Below are 14,723 nucleotides of genomic sequence, written 5' to 3'. Positions count from 1 at the left end.
TTTTCTCTCTCAATTCCTAGGCCTTATAACTCAGATCTAGGGAGATCTAGGCATCCTATTGGGAATCCGGAAGTGGCATAGCGATCCAGGCGTCGTAGCGGAGCTGTGGCCTAGTTTTGAGGCAATTGTCATCAGCGGGCTGACGACGGATGCAGGTATAGCTATGGTCTCCTTAAATTATTTAGGAGTATGCAATAGCTTAGTTAAGGCTTTTAGAGCTTAATTATTGATGCATGGGTATTTGCATTGTAGAGTGGATATAGGCTTGAAACCTAGAGCGAGACTGCTAGGAACTGCCCGTAGTAAGGTACGTAAGTACAGACTGAGATAGCCAGCGGGTTTTGCATGCTTATATGTTGCATTTGTATGTCATATTATTATGCATCATGTGCATATCATATTGTGCCTGTCTATCTTGTGAGATGAGCCATGTAGGGCCGCTCAGCCCTGTCTGTACGGTTGATGTCTAGGGCCCAGTGACTGACGGGTCATATTTGTATGTTTTACCCAGTGCTTTCGTATTGAGCTTAGAGCTCACGTCCAGTATTTTCTGTGTATTTGGAAACCCCATTCGACGGGGCAGGTGTAGGTGCAGGATTGAGCACCCGGAGCTTGGAGTAGCCAGTGACCAGTGAAGACAGCAGGATTAGCTGTAGGTTTTGCCTTTAGGCTATTTATTCGATTTGGTTGTATAAATCGAATTGGTTTAACCGGTTTTATTCTGCCGGTCTGTTTTTATTTAAGTCTTCCGCAGCAATTTATTTAATGCATGTTTAATTATGCTCTTAAACTCTGATTAGGTAGCGGATCCAGGTAGGGTCGCTACATCGATGCTCCAACCTGGAAACAACAACAATTCCTGAATCAAGATTCAATCAAACTTCCTCAATCGATAATAAGAAATCGATACTATACCGGCTACAATCTTCAAAGCGATACAACTCTTGCAATCTCGCAACTCAACGACCTTCAAACGAATCTGTCAAAAGAGGTAATAAAGGCTCGAGATCAAAATACAACTCAATCGAAAACTTGGCTCAAACACTACAAACCGATTGACAATCCAAAACTCAAACCGGCGGCATAACGGCTGTATTCTGGTCAAATCGAAAACGCAAACATCATAATATCAATCCAAACAACTCTTATCAATCAACATTCAACCATAACAATCCAATTCCAACAAATCATAAAAACTCAACTTTCGAAAATCCCTTCAAAAATCATAACAAATCCGAACGACGCTCTATTTCGAAACCGACAGATAATAAATGATCAGAACTCTGCCAAGAACAACATATTAGCAACTCAATCGATTCTAACGACATCCCAAAAATGAAACGTATCTGATCGGAGAAATACTTACGGTAGAACGAAGCTCTCGTAGCTGTGATCGCTAATCTGCCTTCAGAAATAAATTCCAACGGACGGATCGAGCTCGGGAAGAAATCTGAAAGCTTGAAGGACACGTTGGGCGCCTTCATGGAGGGAGAAACGTTGGAGGAGAAGAATGAATGAAGGAGAAAGAGTCAACCAAGCTTAAATATCTAATTAAGTCCAAAATTGCATTTTAGTCCCTGAAAAATCCGAAATTTACAAAAAGGACCCTGATCAAAATCAAGTCGGCTCTTGAACTCTGGAATCTCCGATTATCTCAATTAAAGTCAATTAAGATAAAATCGGGGCGTTACAGCAGTTCTTGGAGACCGAGGGGCAGGCTCCTTGAGGATGAGGTCGCTGGCGGTGCGAGGCCCTAAGACCGTCGCTGCTATGTTTCCGCTTTAGTTATGATGTAGTAAAGAGTTTAACTTATGTACTTTTGGTAGTAGGCAGGATATGGTTTTCCTGTGCTTAATTTTTATTTGTTAAACATGCTATTGTTATTTTAGCAACCGGGTGGTGGTTGCCTTTCCTTTTCGTACTTATGATTATCGCAGTAGTTATGATTACCGCATTTATTTCTTTTGGTTAAAATTGTTGTCTGTGTTAGGGAGGTTTTACTTACTTACAAACAAGTCATGGCAAATTTTTTTTAAAAATCCGTATTTTATTTTATTATTTATTTAAGTTTAGAGGTTAGGGTCGTTTCAATTGGTATCAGAGCACGGTCTTGGTTTGGGCTGAGCCTATTGCCAGTTGCCGAAACTCAAGGGATCTCGCCTCAAAGTCTGTAAGATTTACGTTTTGCTTATTGTCGTTTATTCAGATTAGTAGCATTAGTTTCTTAAATTATTTGAGCATGTTTTAAGTTTAAATAAAATTTTTTCTCAAGGCATGAAATTTGAGTTTTTGAAATTCGAACTTGTGCTCAGATGGCTCCTCGACGTGATCCCCATGCACCTCCTCCGCCCCTCCACCAGTTGATGTTGGAGCTCAAGTGCTAGCTGGCCTGGCTCATTTCTTAGAGCATCATGCCGAGGCCCCGAGGGCTAGACCTAGCGCGGTCTATGAACAGTTCAGGAAGATGGATCCTAAGGACTTCTCTGGTATTACGGATCCGATGGTAGCGGAGGGCTGGATTCGCTCGCTAGAGGCGATTTTCCGCTACATGGATTTGGGAGATGTGGACCGAGTTCGCTGTATGACTTTCCTTCTCAAGGATGACGTCGCCTTATGGTTTGAGGGTGTGGAGAAGTGATAAGTGTATTTTATACACTTAATTTATATATGATTTTAATTGTTAAATATTTGTTTCGAGCAGATTTATGTGGGTATATTGTTGTTTTTGTGTTTACAGTGATTTATTAAATTTATGTGGAAATGAGAGGAAAAAGTAGAAAAGAAGAATAAAAGAAAGGAAAAAGAAAAGAAGAGAAAATTGAAGAGAAGAAAAGATTGAACAGTATTGGGCTTTGTAATTGGGTCAATCTTTAGCGCTTGTTGTTAGAGCTTAATCTAGAGCAATCACGCAATACTATGTTTCTGAGGGAATTTGAACAGCGAATTCAAGGCGTGCCCGCGCGGAGTCAAGAGCGCCCGCCCCGATCGAGATTTGGAAATTTTATTAAATCGGGCAATTAATTCATGAGCTTGATTTTGTGGGTTTTTTCTGAGTGATATAAAAGGATTTTTATCTGACAAATTAGGGGGGAGCCGCCACAATCACAATTACAGAAAATCAGGGTTTGATCGTGTGAAGATTTCTGGAGGATTTTGGAGCTTAACTTGAAGAACGAAGACGGAGTTTGATAGACCGGATACGGCGTCGCATCTACGGATTTTTTTTCTTATCTTTTATTTTATTCTGAATATGCTTGAATTTATGAATTATTATTTTATTCAAAATTTTATTATGAACTAAATTTTTATAGTCTAGAGGTCGGATGGAACTTGGTGTAGACACTTTCATGAATTCTTGATTTTATTGGATTGAGTTTCTTCTAGATTAATTGTTTTTTCTAGAATTGATTGTCTTTTCAATTATCTGATCAATAATTGATTTGTTATATTTATTTGAAATCATTGCTCGGGAGAGGGGATTTTGAATAGGACATTAGAAACTACACTGTTAATTATTTATACATCTCGGGAGAGTGTATAATTTTAACAGAGCTTTTAAAAAGAATATTGTTTTGTGATAGATCACTGCGATAAATTCTTAATAGGAATATTGGAATTGAATTGTAGTTGATAAACATTATTTGTTGCTCGAGAGAGGGAAATAATAAACTTAAGTGTTCTTGGCTATTAATTGATTGGAATTCATGAAGATTAATTAATTAGGATTGACTGTTGTTGAAACCAGATAAAATCTATACCTCTAGACCAATTTTCTCTGATTGATTATATCTGCAAGTTGTGTGCGTGCTATCAAAATCATCTTGATTATGTTTATTTTTATTGCAAAATTCTCAAAGTTTGATTTTCTAGATAAAGTTTGGACTATTCTAATTACAAGTACTAAATATTTTCATTTTACTCTCTGTGGGATCGATATCTGATTTAATCACTATATTAAAACTTGACACTCGTACGCTTGCGAGGAATTTTCACAACAAGAAGACTGTTGACATCACCACACTGACTTGGGAAGCATTCAAGACTCTCTTCTATGAGAAGTACTATACAGCGGAGGTGAGGGCGCAGTTGAAAAAAGAGTTCATGAGTCTCAGGCAGGGAGATCTGTTTGTATCCGAGTTTGTTTGGAAATTTGAGAGGGGCTGCCACTTTGTGCCGTTGATAGGGAATGACGAGGCGGAGAAGTTGCAGCATTTTGTTGCATGTCTGAGGCCTACTATTCGTAGGGATGTGATGATGGCTGAGCTAGTGGATTATGCAGCAGCCGTCAGGAAGGCTATGAGGTCTGAGCAGTCCTTGAGGGACATCAGTGCCGAGGCTCATGGCAAGAGGGCCTTTACTCATCAGGGTCACCCACAGCAGCATGGCAAGAAGCCATATCAGGGACAGCAGAGGTAGCAGAGGCCCCAGGGGCACCATCAGGCCCAGCGACCTGCTCCTCCCAGGACTGAGGAGAAGCCTATTTGCCAGACATACCGCCGATCACATTTTGGTAAGTGCTTGATGAATGCCAGAGTTTGCTTCAAATGCAAGAAGCCGGGCCATATGGCCAAGGATTGCACGGAGTTGAGGAGGCCCGTGCAGGGTCGAGTTTTCGTGATGCAGGCCGAGGAGGCCGACCCAGACACCACACTCATCACATGTAACATCTTAAGTTTTCTTGGGTTAGAGCAGTTGATCAATTTACTGATGCATGTGGTTTTAAGTTTTCTTGTTTGGGGTCAATAATTTTGTAGCGTGTTGCATGTTTGAGGAATTCGACTGTATTAGCATGCGCAGTATCTTGTTTGGGATTTGATGACTTAGAATGAGCCTAAGTAGAACTTGTGCTATTTAACTTCAAACTTTTATGTGGATGTATTCACTGTGAATGCAGGTAGGATTGTAGTAGCTGGTGTAGCCACTAGAGCCTTGTTAGACTCGGGAGCTACACATTCTTTCATTTCGAAGGCATTCACCCGTAAGAGGAATATTGAGTATGAGGAGTTGTGGGGCGGTTTCACAGTGACCATCCCATCAGGGAAAGAGCTGTCCACGAGGAGTATAGTGAGGAATCTTGAACTCTTGCTGCAAGGGCATTCAGTGAGTGCCGATCAGATAGTGCTGCCCATGCCTAAGTTTGACTTGATACTTGGGATGGACTGGATGACAAAGAACGCTGTGGTGATTGATTTTCAGCAGAGATAAGTGACGGTCAGACCGGAGGGAGAGGAACCATTCTGGTTCGAGGCTACTAGGAGTTCGAGGAGGAATCAACTTATATCTCTCATGCAAGCTAAGCAGTTGGTGCATGATGGATGTGATACATTCTTAGCCAGTTTATCTTTGTCAGAATTGCCAGCACGTCCGGATGTTTCAGATGTAGAGGTGGTCAGGGATTTTGAGGATGTGTTTTCGGATGAGGTTGCAGGTATTCCACCAGATAGAGAAGTCGAGTTCTCTATCGACTTGATACCGAATACTGTGCCAATCTCTAAGGCACCGTACAGACTAGCTCCTACAAAAATGAAGGAACTGAAAGAGCAGATTCAAGAGTTGCTTGATAAAGGGTTCATACGCCCTAGCTTCTCTCCATGGGGCGCACCGGTCCTCTTTGTGAAAAAGGACGGAAGTCTGAGATTGTGCATCGACTATCGAGGGTTGAATGGTGTAACAGTGAAGAACAAGTACCCACTTCCTAGAATCGAGGATCTCTTTGATCAATTACAAGGAGCTTCCGTGTTTTCGAAGATTGACCTTCGTTAGGGTTATCACCAGTTGAAGGTCAAAGAGTCTGATGTGTTCAAGACAGCGTTTAGGACTCGTTATGGCCACTACGAGTTCCTTGTGATGCCGTTCGAGATGACGAACGCGCCCGCGGTTTTCATGGATCTTATGAACCGCGTGTTCCAGCCGTACTTGGATCAGTTTGTCATCATCTTTATTGACAATATCCTCATTTACTCGAAGGATAGAGAAGAGCATTCGCAACATTTGAAGACTATCCTAGGAGTACTCAGAGATAGGAAGTTGTATGCTAAGTTCGAAAAGTGCAAATTCTGGTTAGAGAGAGTACCATTCTTGGGCCATATTATTTCCAAGAGTGGAGTGGAAGTGGATCCTTCTAAGGTTCAAGCAGTGAAGGAGTGGTCTGTTCCAAGAAACACATCGGAGATTCGTAGTTTTCTTGGCTTGGCCGGTTACTACCGGAAGTTTATCAAGGGCTTTTCATCGATTGTTGTGCCCTTGACCGCATTGACCAAGAAGAATGCCAAGTTTATTTGGAAGCCAGAGTGTCAAGAGAGCTTTGACGTGTTGAAGAAAGCTCTCACGACAGCACCAGTGTTAGCTATGCCATGTGGAGAGGGAGATTTTGTGGTTTACACTGATGCTTCCATGTTGGGACTTGGGGCAGTACTTATGCAGCGAGATAGGGTTATCGCTTATGCTTCTAGGCAGTTGAAGGAGCATGAGAAGAACTACCCTACTCATGATTTGGAGTTAGCAGCAGTAGTGTTCGCTCTCAAGATTTGGAGGCACTATCTCTAGGAGAGAAGTGTAAGATATTCACCGATCATAAGAGCCTCAAATACTTCTTCACCCAGAAGGAGTTGAATATGAGACAGCGGAGATAGTTAGAGTTGGTGAAAGATTATGATTGCGATATTAGCTACCATCCGGGTAAAGCTAATGTAGTCGCAGATGCATTGAGTAGAAAGTCAGCAGTGATTGCCTCTTTGATGGTGTCTAGACCTTTGTAGGATGAGATTCAGAGATTCGGACTAGAGTTCTATACCGATGTTAGAGTTCCTAGATTGTCGGCTTTTTCAGTGCAGACTTCGCTGTTTGACTGTATCAGAGTTGCTCAAGCAGTTGATGAACAGTTGGGTAAGTGGAGACAGAGAGCAGAGGAGAAAGACAGTGGTCTGTATTCTATTGTTGATAGGATTGTGAAGTTCAGAGGTCATTTTTGAATCCCCGCAGGTGATTCTCTGCGAGATACTATAATGGCAGAGGCACATACATCGCCGTACTCTATCCACCCAGCGAGTACAAAGATGTATAGGGACCTTCAGCGAGTACAAAGTGTGATATCGCTCGTTTCGTGTCAGAGTGCTTGAGATGCCAGCAGGTCAAGGCAGAACATCAGAGACCTACAGGGTTGCTTAAGCCACTCCCTATCCCAGAGTGGAAATGGGAGAATATTACCATGGATTTTGTTGTTGGATTGTCGAGGACAGTGAAAGGTTCGGATGCTATTTGGGTTATTGTAAACCGTCTCACTAAGTCGGCGCACTTCTTACCTGTGAGGAAGACCTTCACTATGACTCAGTATGCGGAGTTGTATATTCGGGAGATAGTCAGACTACATGGTATTCCTGTGTCCATAGTGTCTGATAGAGATCCACGGTTTACTTCGTCATTTTGGAATTGTCTTCATTCGGCTTTGGGTACGAAGCTTCTGTTTAGTACAACCTTTCACCCACAGACGGATGGCCAGTCTAAGAGGGTGATTCAGATTTTGGAAGATCTTTTGAGGGCTTGCGCTATTGATTTTCAGGGTAGTTGGGAGGCGAGGCTACCACTAGTGGAGTTCGTTTACAACAACAGTTTTCAGGCCACCACTGGTATGGCGCCTTACGAGGCACTCTATGGGAGACCTTGTAGATCACCGGTATTATGGACTGAGATCGGTGAGAGGTCAGAGTTTGGACCCAAGATTGTTCAGCAGACTGCTGAAGTTGTAGCCAAGATCCGTGATAGGATGAGGACTGCGCAGAGCAGGCAGAAGAGTTACGCCGATCATAGGAGGAGAGACATGGAGTTCTCAGTGGGTGATCATGTCTTCATCCGAGTCGCTCCTTTGAAAGGCGTGATGAGGTTTAGGAAGAAAGGGAAATTGGCTCCAAGGTTCGTTGGACCTTTTGAGATTCTTGATATAGTGGGGACGTTAGCCTATAGGGTGTCCTTGCCGCCTAATCTTGCTGGAGTACACAACGTCTTCCACGTATCCATGTTCAGGAAGTACATCTCGAATCCTTCTCATGTGCTCAACCTTGAACCTCTTCAGTTGTCGCGTCATATGACTTATGAAGAGAGACCTGCCCGGATTATGGAGAGGCAGGAGAGAAGACTCCGTAACAAGACTATTCCAATGGTCAAAGTTAAGTGGTTGAATCATTCTGATAAAGAGGCCACTTGGGAGACAGATGCAGATATTAGGACTCGCTATCCAGAGCTATTTGGTAAGTTCTAATTTCGAGGACGAGATTCCTTATCAGGGAGGGAGGAATTGTGGCACATAAGATTTCATAATTTAAAATTTGCATGCCTAAAATTCTTTTTAATAATTATGATTTTAATTGCTTAAATTTCCTTTAAAGTTTAAGTGCTCAAATATTTTAAGTTCTTTATTACTGAAAATTTTGAGACAGTGACTTCCGGTTCCGGCGTTCGGCGATGGCGGATTTTGGCGGTAAATTCCAAGAATTTCTATTTTAAAAGTTTAGTAGGGAGGTAAGAGAAAAATTTAGGAGGGAATTCAAATGTTAGAAATTTCCGGGTATCAGAAATATTTTTTTTAAGTATTGCAATATTGAGCTTATTCTTTAACTTTTTCGAAAATTAGAATTTTCATAAACCCGGATTAGTAAAACCCAATTTAATATTTGTGATTATGGGTTTTTAAAACTTAAGAATTTTATTTGAGTAGTAATAGTAGTAAAAGTTGTACTACAAAGTTGTTTTATAAAGTTGTACTTTTAAAAGCACACACCTACTTTTAATTACTTATACATATACTTACACACACAAATACACACTACACACTACACACTACACACTCAACTTTTTAAACCAAAAAAATAAAACATAACAAAAACCCTAGTCCCTCTAATTTACCCAAGTCGATCCACCTCCATTCTCTCCCTCATTTCTTCCCTCCCCCCATCGGCTCCTTCCCTTCCTCTCCTCTCCAGCCGCCGTCGCCGCCGCCTCCGCCTGTCACCACCGCCGCCGCCGCCACCGGAGCATGCCCTTAGAAGTCTTAGCTTGGTGTTAGCTCGAATTCCAGCTCACTCTTCCCTTTGCATTTCGATTTTTGTGGGTATTAAAGATTGAAGGCAATTATATGCATTCTTTGGGCATCCAAGCAAGCTACCTATGCATATTTCAATGTTTCTTGATTTATTTTCGTTTGGCTCATGATTTATGCAAGTTAGGGTTAGTTTTTTTTGAGATTTTCAGTTTAGGTTATGTTTTAATTTCGAAAATTCTGTGTGGGTGATGGTTATGAGTTGTATGATGCATTGTGATGGGTAAAATGATGGGTTTTTTTATGCGTATTGGTGTACTTGAAAAATTTCAGTAGCTCATGCCCTATAATTTCGAATCTTTCATGTTGTTAGGGCTTGGATTGAAGTATCTAAGTGTATATTATTGTTTGGCAATTGGTCTTGATTGATTATCCACGAAATTGAGGCTTTTGATGCTTAAAGATTGATGTTTTTGAATTGTGGAGTGGGAGTGTGGTTGAGGGTTGCCTAAGTGCTTGGGATAAGTTCTAAGTGATGATAATAAAGGTGTTTTGTGGATTGGTATGGAGTGGAGTTAAGGAAAAAGGATTATGGGGTTGAAACATTGAGTTAGGAGTAAGTTGGGTGTTGTCTTCTTTGAGCAGGGGGTTACTGTTCCGGTGCAGGGGAGGTAGAAATCTTGGTCTGGGCGTGTCAAGCGCTAGTCCTAGGTCAATTTTATGATGTTGTGGTTGCGTCGGTATAAAATAGGCTCGTTTCGAATAAGTTTTGAATAGGTTACGGGTCTTTTAAGTTTAAGGTGTAAGTGCAGAATTTTGTAGAGTCTAAGGGGCTGTCCGGAAACGCTTTTTGTTTGAGATGCTTGTGCTGTCATTGGGGGTAATAATCTGGTCGTAGGGGTAGTTTGAAGTGTTTAGTAAGTGTCGGTTCAAGCGGGACGGGTTTTGGTTAAGGTATGATAGAGTTAAGGGTTTTACGGTTTGGTTGTTCGGTTTAAGTCAAGTTAGAGGAAATTGATGAATGGATTGAGCTTTTAGCTAAGGGGCAGCCACTCACCCACCTTGCACCCACATTTTTTAGTTGAGTTTCATTTCTTAAGTTGCATATTCGTGTGCGTGAGTTACGTTTTGAGCCAAACAATACTTTTCAAAGGAAGTCGTCGCAAGTTCTTGCATTTTAAGTATTTTGAGTCGAGTCATGGAAGGAAAGAAAATGTTTTTGAACAAAGTGAGTTGATTGTGATTGGAAAGGGTATTGATGGGTGGGGGATGCCTCACTCACTTGCCATAGACGTGTAGTAAGTGGATGGGAGACATCTCAGCTCCCCCACCAAAAGAGACGTGTAGTAAGCGGCCGGGTTCATCTCGGCTCCCCTACCAAAAAGTAAAGTAAAGGGGCAAATCGTGTCGGGAGAAATCTCGACGTCTTGCCGGCATAGTGCACTGCAGCCATGATCATGATCGAAACTTGAGTCACAATTCGAGGATCTAAGTTCTATAGTAAAAGTAAAAGTTAAAGTTTCAAGTATCAGTTGACTCGTCTCAATTTATTCAGTTTTATGTTATGCATGCATTTCAGTTAAGTCAAGAAAGTTCATAAGTTTCATGGCGTGAGTTGGTGTGAGTTCACACTTGCATGTTGTTGTCCCTTTTCCCTTAATTCACGCATGTTTACAGTTTAATCTTCAAAGTATATCATGTATAGTATTTTGAGTAGTAATGCAGTTATTTTAAACCCTTGTTATTATACTGTTTATACTTGTCGAGTCTTTAGACTCACTACGCTTGTTTGTTTGCCAGGTGAGGAGCAGTTCTTGGAGACCGAGGGGCAAGCTCCTTGAGGATGAGGTCGCTGGCGGTGCGAGGCCCTAAGATCGTCACTGCTATGTTTCCGCTTTAGTTATGATATAGTAAAGAGTTTAAACTTATGTACTTTTGGTAGTAGTCAGGATCTGGTTTCCCTGTGCTTAAGTTTTATTTGTTAAACATGTTATTGTTATTTTGGCAACCGGGTGGTCGTTGTCTTTTCTTTTCGTACTTATGATTATCGCAGTAGTTATGATTACCGCATTTATTTCTTTTGGTTAAAATTGATGTCTGTGTCAGGGAGGTTTTACTTACTTACAAACAAGTCATGGCGAATTTTTTTTTAAAAATCCGTATTTTCTTTTATTATTTATTTAAGTTTAGAGGTTAGGGTTATTTCATTATGATTAACATTTGTCATAACATCTGTGACAACGTCGTTGTCCACAATTCTTGATTTTCTGAATCCCTCAGGTTCTTTTCTTGGAAATATTAATACAAATATTCTTATTGACTCAAAAGTCGATTAGTACAATATCTAGTACTAATATAATGACATCTATCTCATAACTTGACATAACATTTGAAAATGAGAATACTTATTATCCTGCCACAGATAACAATTCCTTGCTGAATTCAAACTTACGTTATTAGATGAACAAAATTGTTTAATCATTCTTTGGCAAATCCTTAAACCAAAACAATCTAGCTAACCCCTGATTCAATATCATTGAATCTGACTTATAAATGATCTAAAGAATTCAATAGACATCCCGAAAAATTGGTGATAACAATCCCGCTGGATCTGATAACCTTAGATCTCAGATGCTATCCTTTTTCCATGTCTATAGACTTGATGCTATCATGTTATTATTCGTTAAAATTCAAACGCTTGCTAAATCAATTTCTGACACTGAAGTCCGAGAATTACTGCAAATCATTCCTGAGAACTGAATATCTGAGTACTATACTCATCTTATCAGTCTACCAAAAAATGAACAATTTCAATCGTTCTTTATGCAAAAGAATATTTAGCTCCCCCGTCACGGTGTTATAACATCTGTATCTACCTCAGACAAATAGTTGTAAATAGTTATTGGGCACCAAACTTACGCCAATTTAACTGACCATTTCAAAACATACATTAACACCTAATAAGTGCTCAGCTTTCACTATCCAAGTGAATTCTCATACTGACGAATCCATGCTGTAACTTAGCAGACTCATGACATCTGCCAATAGAATAGAATCGAGTATCTTTTCAAGATTATCAAACTGACACCAAATTATATTTTAACGTAACTGTTGCAATGATTTCTAGACTGAGTAAATTTTTCATCCCCTTCTGAAGTACAAAAGACTTCCAGAATATCAATGGAAATATACTCTCTCATGTCTATCGTTGATCACAATTCACGTCTCCCAGTATAAGTCATCACAGTGCCCTGATAAAATTCTTCTTTGCTTGACAATTCATCAATCGAATTCCAATTCTTACAGGAAAACTTACCTAAGTAAACTAGTCACTTAGAATTTCCTGTTCGACTCGTAATCAAGATCCTGATTACTAATATACCTCTGATAGAATCAGACAATACTGGTAAAACCTCCTGGTTCTCCCCCAGTATCATGTGCGAGAACTACCCATCCAGAATATTCACTTGTCAAGGAATCCTTTCCAAGACTACTCTGTCCACGGAAACCAAAGTCTGTATCTCTGATGAAGTCAGACGATAACTCAAAACCCTTGGAACTAATCCAGTACCAAGTATAATTTCAGAAGACTCAAATAAATTCTGAATATGCTCCTGATAGTTAAACCCATTGCTATGACTGTGCATACAACGAGACTGAGGTAAGTCTTCTTATAATGCCAAACTGGAACAAAAGAATCCTTCCAGAGTACATCGGCATAAGGTCGCACTTACTATACCATCTCGAAACCCGAAAGTCAAGAGCATCCTGGCATAACTCATCTCTGAGTCTTTGACATTTTGCAACATTCCTATCTGGACCAAAATCATTGGTCAAGAAAAATTCTCTGTAGAGGCACAACTCAAATCCTGAGTCTGCAAGCATCTGATAATTAAATCCTGTTGAATATCAATTCAACTAATCTCCTGGATTAAATCCCAAAATCCCAAATTAAGATTAAAACTTGTCTACTCAGATCAATTACTTGTCAAGGAAAAATCCATTCCAAGACTGTTCTGTCAACAGAACATCTGTATCTGTTGGGATCGGTTCAGAGGGTAGAGGGGGGGGTGAATACACTCTGAAACTTTTCTTCTTCTTCTTTAAAATGATCAAGTGAGGTTTAGTTCACTTAATCTGTTTTCTCAACTTCTAAAACGTTTTGAACAACTTAAATAGTGCGGAAATAGTTCAGAGGTTTTAGTGATGCAAAGTTTATAAAGCAATGTATGAGCAGGATGTAAGATAAATGGCAGTAAAGGCTAAAGCACGATTTTATGGAAGTTCGAAGGCTTAATCCTTCTACGTCTCCCCTTCTTCCACTTAGGAAGGAATTCACTAGAAGACTTTGGTTATTACAACGTCTTGTAATACACCCACTTCAGACTTAGGACTTATCCAATGCCTAATCCGAAACTCCTAGATTTACACAGATAAGATTCTCAGTTCTTATCAGACTGGTGGAAGCTTTCAGAGCAGCTTCAAGTCTCTTCAACACTGAGTATAGTTGAGTTGAGCTTCTCAGACTGCAGAGCGGTCGAGAGGCTTGGAAACCCTAGGATGATCCTTGATGATCAGATACGTGAACTATAAGCGAGGGTTTATTTGAGCAGCAGATGAATGATCTTGTGAGTGTGCTCAAGTATATCAGATGAGGACTTCTGATATTACTCAAGTGATTGAAATGTCTCTCTTCGTTGTCTCGTATCACTTGTTGTTGTTCCTTTTTTTGTTGTTTTTCTCTATGTTGTTCACTTCTTGAGCAATCCTCCCTTTAAATAGGTCAATCATCAACGTCTTTATTTTGAACGTTCTGATGCTGCATTGAATGCACATTTAATGCTCATAAATGCATTGATGATTCTGCATGAGGATCGTACACTGCAGACAACTTCCAGGGTCCAAAACTGGAATAAACGGTCGAGTGCTTTATCTGCAGTCATTCTGTGTTTTTGCCATTTTGGTGCAACCTGTTGTCTTGATTTGCAGGAGTCAACAAATCTTCTGATACGCCGGTTCTGCTTTTAATAAAGGATCCTGCAAAGAACATCTTGTCACAGGTACTTGTCTCGAGATATCTTGATAGGCATTTGGCATTCTACCGGTAGGGATATTTGTCCTCTGCTGGTTTGAATAACCAGTCGATAGGCTTGAGACTTCAACCGGTCGAGAGACATAGGCGGTTGACAAGCTTCCGGTAGATGGATTTATCCTTGTGTTTTCAGCCAGTCGATAGGCTTGAGACTTCAACCGGTCGAGAGACATAGGCGGTTGACAAGCTTCCGGCAGCAGATGAATGATCTTGTGAGTGTGCTCAAGTATATCAGATGAGGACTTCTGATATTACTCAAGTGATTGAAATGTCTCTCTTCGTTGTCTCGTATCACTTGTTGTTGTTCCTTTTTTTGTTGTTTTTCTCTATGTTGTTCACTTCTTGAGAAATCCTCCCTTTAAATAGGTCAATCATCAACGTCTTTATTTTGAACGTTCTGATGCTGCATTGAATGCACATTTAATGCTCATAAATGCATTGATGATTCTGCATGAGGATCGTACACTGCAGACAACTTCCAGGGTCCAAAACTGGAATAAACGGTCGAGTGCTTTATCTGCAGTCATTCTGTGTTTTTGCCATTTTGGTGCAACCTGTTGTCTTGATTTGCAGGAGTCAACAAATCTTCTGATACGCCGG

General features: G+C 40.5%; 2 protein-coding genes across 2 annotated transcripts; both read left to right on the top strand.

Annotated features, from left to right (window-relative positions):
- Nucleotides 1-4,101: 4,101 nt before the first annotated feature.
- On the top strand, nucleotides 4,102-5,205 carry LOC140860455 (uncharacterized). Its single transcript, XM_073263466.1, has 3 exons — nucleotides 4,102-4,412; nucleotides 4,533-4,660; nucleotides 4,895-5,205. The coding sequence occupies exons 1-3, from the start codon at nucleotides 4,102-4,104 to the stop codon at nucleotides 5,203-5,205; spliced, it is 750 nt and encodes a 249-aa protein (XP_073119567.1).
- A 678-nt stretch (nucleotides 5,206-5,883) lies between these two features.
- LOC140860454 (uncharacterized) lies at nucleotides 5,884-8,254 on the top strand. Its single transcript, XM_073263465.1, has 3 exons — nucleotides 5,884-6,395; nucleotides 6,857-6,960; nucleotides 7,389-8,254. The coding sequence occupies exons 1-3, from the start codon at nucleotides 5,884-5,886 to the stop codon at nucleotides 8,252-8,254; spliced, it is 1,482 nt and encodes a 493-aa protein (XP_073119566.1).
- The last annotated feature ends 6,469 nt before the right edge of the window (nucleotides 8,255-14,723 follow it).

This window comes from Henckelia pumila, chromosome 4, assembly GCF_033568475.1.
Source record: "Henckelia pumila isolate YLH828 chromosome 4, ASM3356847v2, whole genome shotgun sequence".
NCBI classification, from domain to species: domain Eukaryota; kingdom Viridiplantae; phylum Streptophyta; class Magnoliopsida; order Lamiales; family Gesneriaceae; genus Henckelia; species Henckelia pumila.
The sequence above is the reverse complement of the archived record's forward strand: the minus strand, read 5'-3'. Positions and strand labels throughout refer to the sequence as shown.

What these genes read in the sequence shown, in the direction of transcription:
- LOC140860455 (XM_073263466.1), top strand. Translation starts at nt 4,102, where the DNA reads ATGAGTCTCAGGCAGGGAGATCTGTTTGTATCCGAGTTTGTTTGGAAA. An exon ending in CCATATCAGGGACAGCAGAG is followed by an intron (nt 4,413 to 4,532) that starts GTAGCAGAGGCC and finishes GATGAATGCCAG; the next exon opens with AGTTTGCTTCAAATGCAAGA. An exon ending in AGACACCACACTCATCACAT is followed by an intron (nt 4,661 to 4,894) that starts GTAACATCTTAA and finishes CTGTGAATGCAG; the next exon opens with GTAGGATTGTAGTAGCTGGT.
- LOC140860454 (XM_073263465.1), top strand. Translation starts at nt 5,884, where the DNA reads ATGGATCTTATGAACCGCGTGTTCCAGCCGTACTTGGATCAGTTTGTC. An exon ending in GTTTACACTGATGCTTCCAT is followed by an intron (nt 6,396 to 6,856) that starts GTTGGGACTTGG and finishes TGACTGTATCAG; the next exon opens with AGTTGCTCAAGCAGTTGATG. An exon ending in TAGGATTGTGAAGTTCAGAG is followed by an intron (nt 6,961 to 7,388) that starts GTCATTTTTGAA and finishes CTGTGTCCATAG; the next exon opens with TGTCTGATAGAGATCCACGG.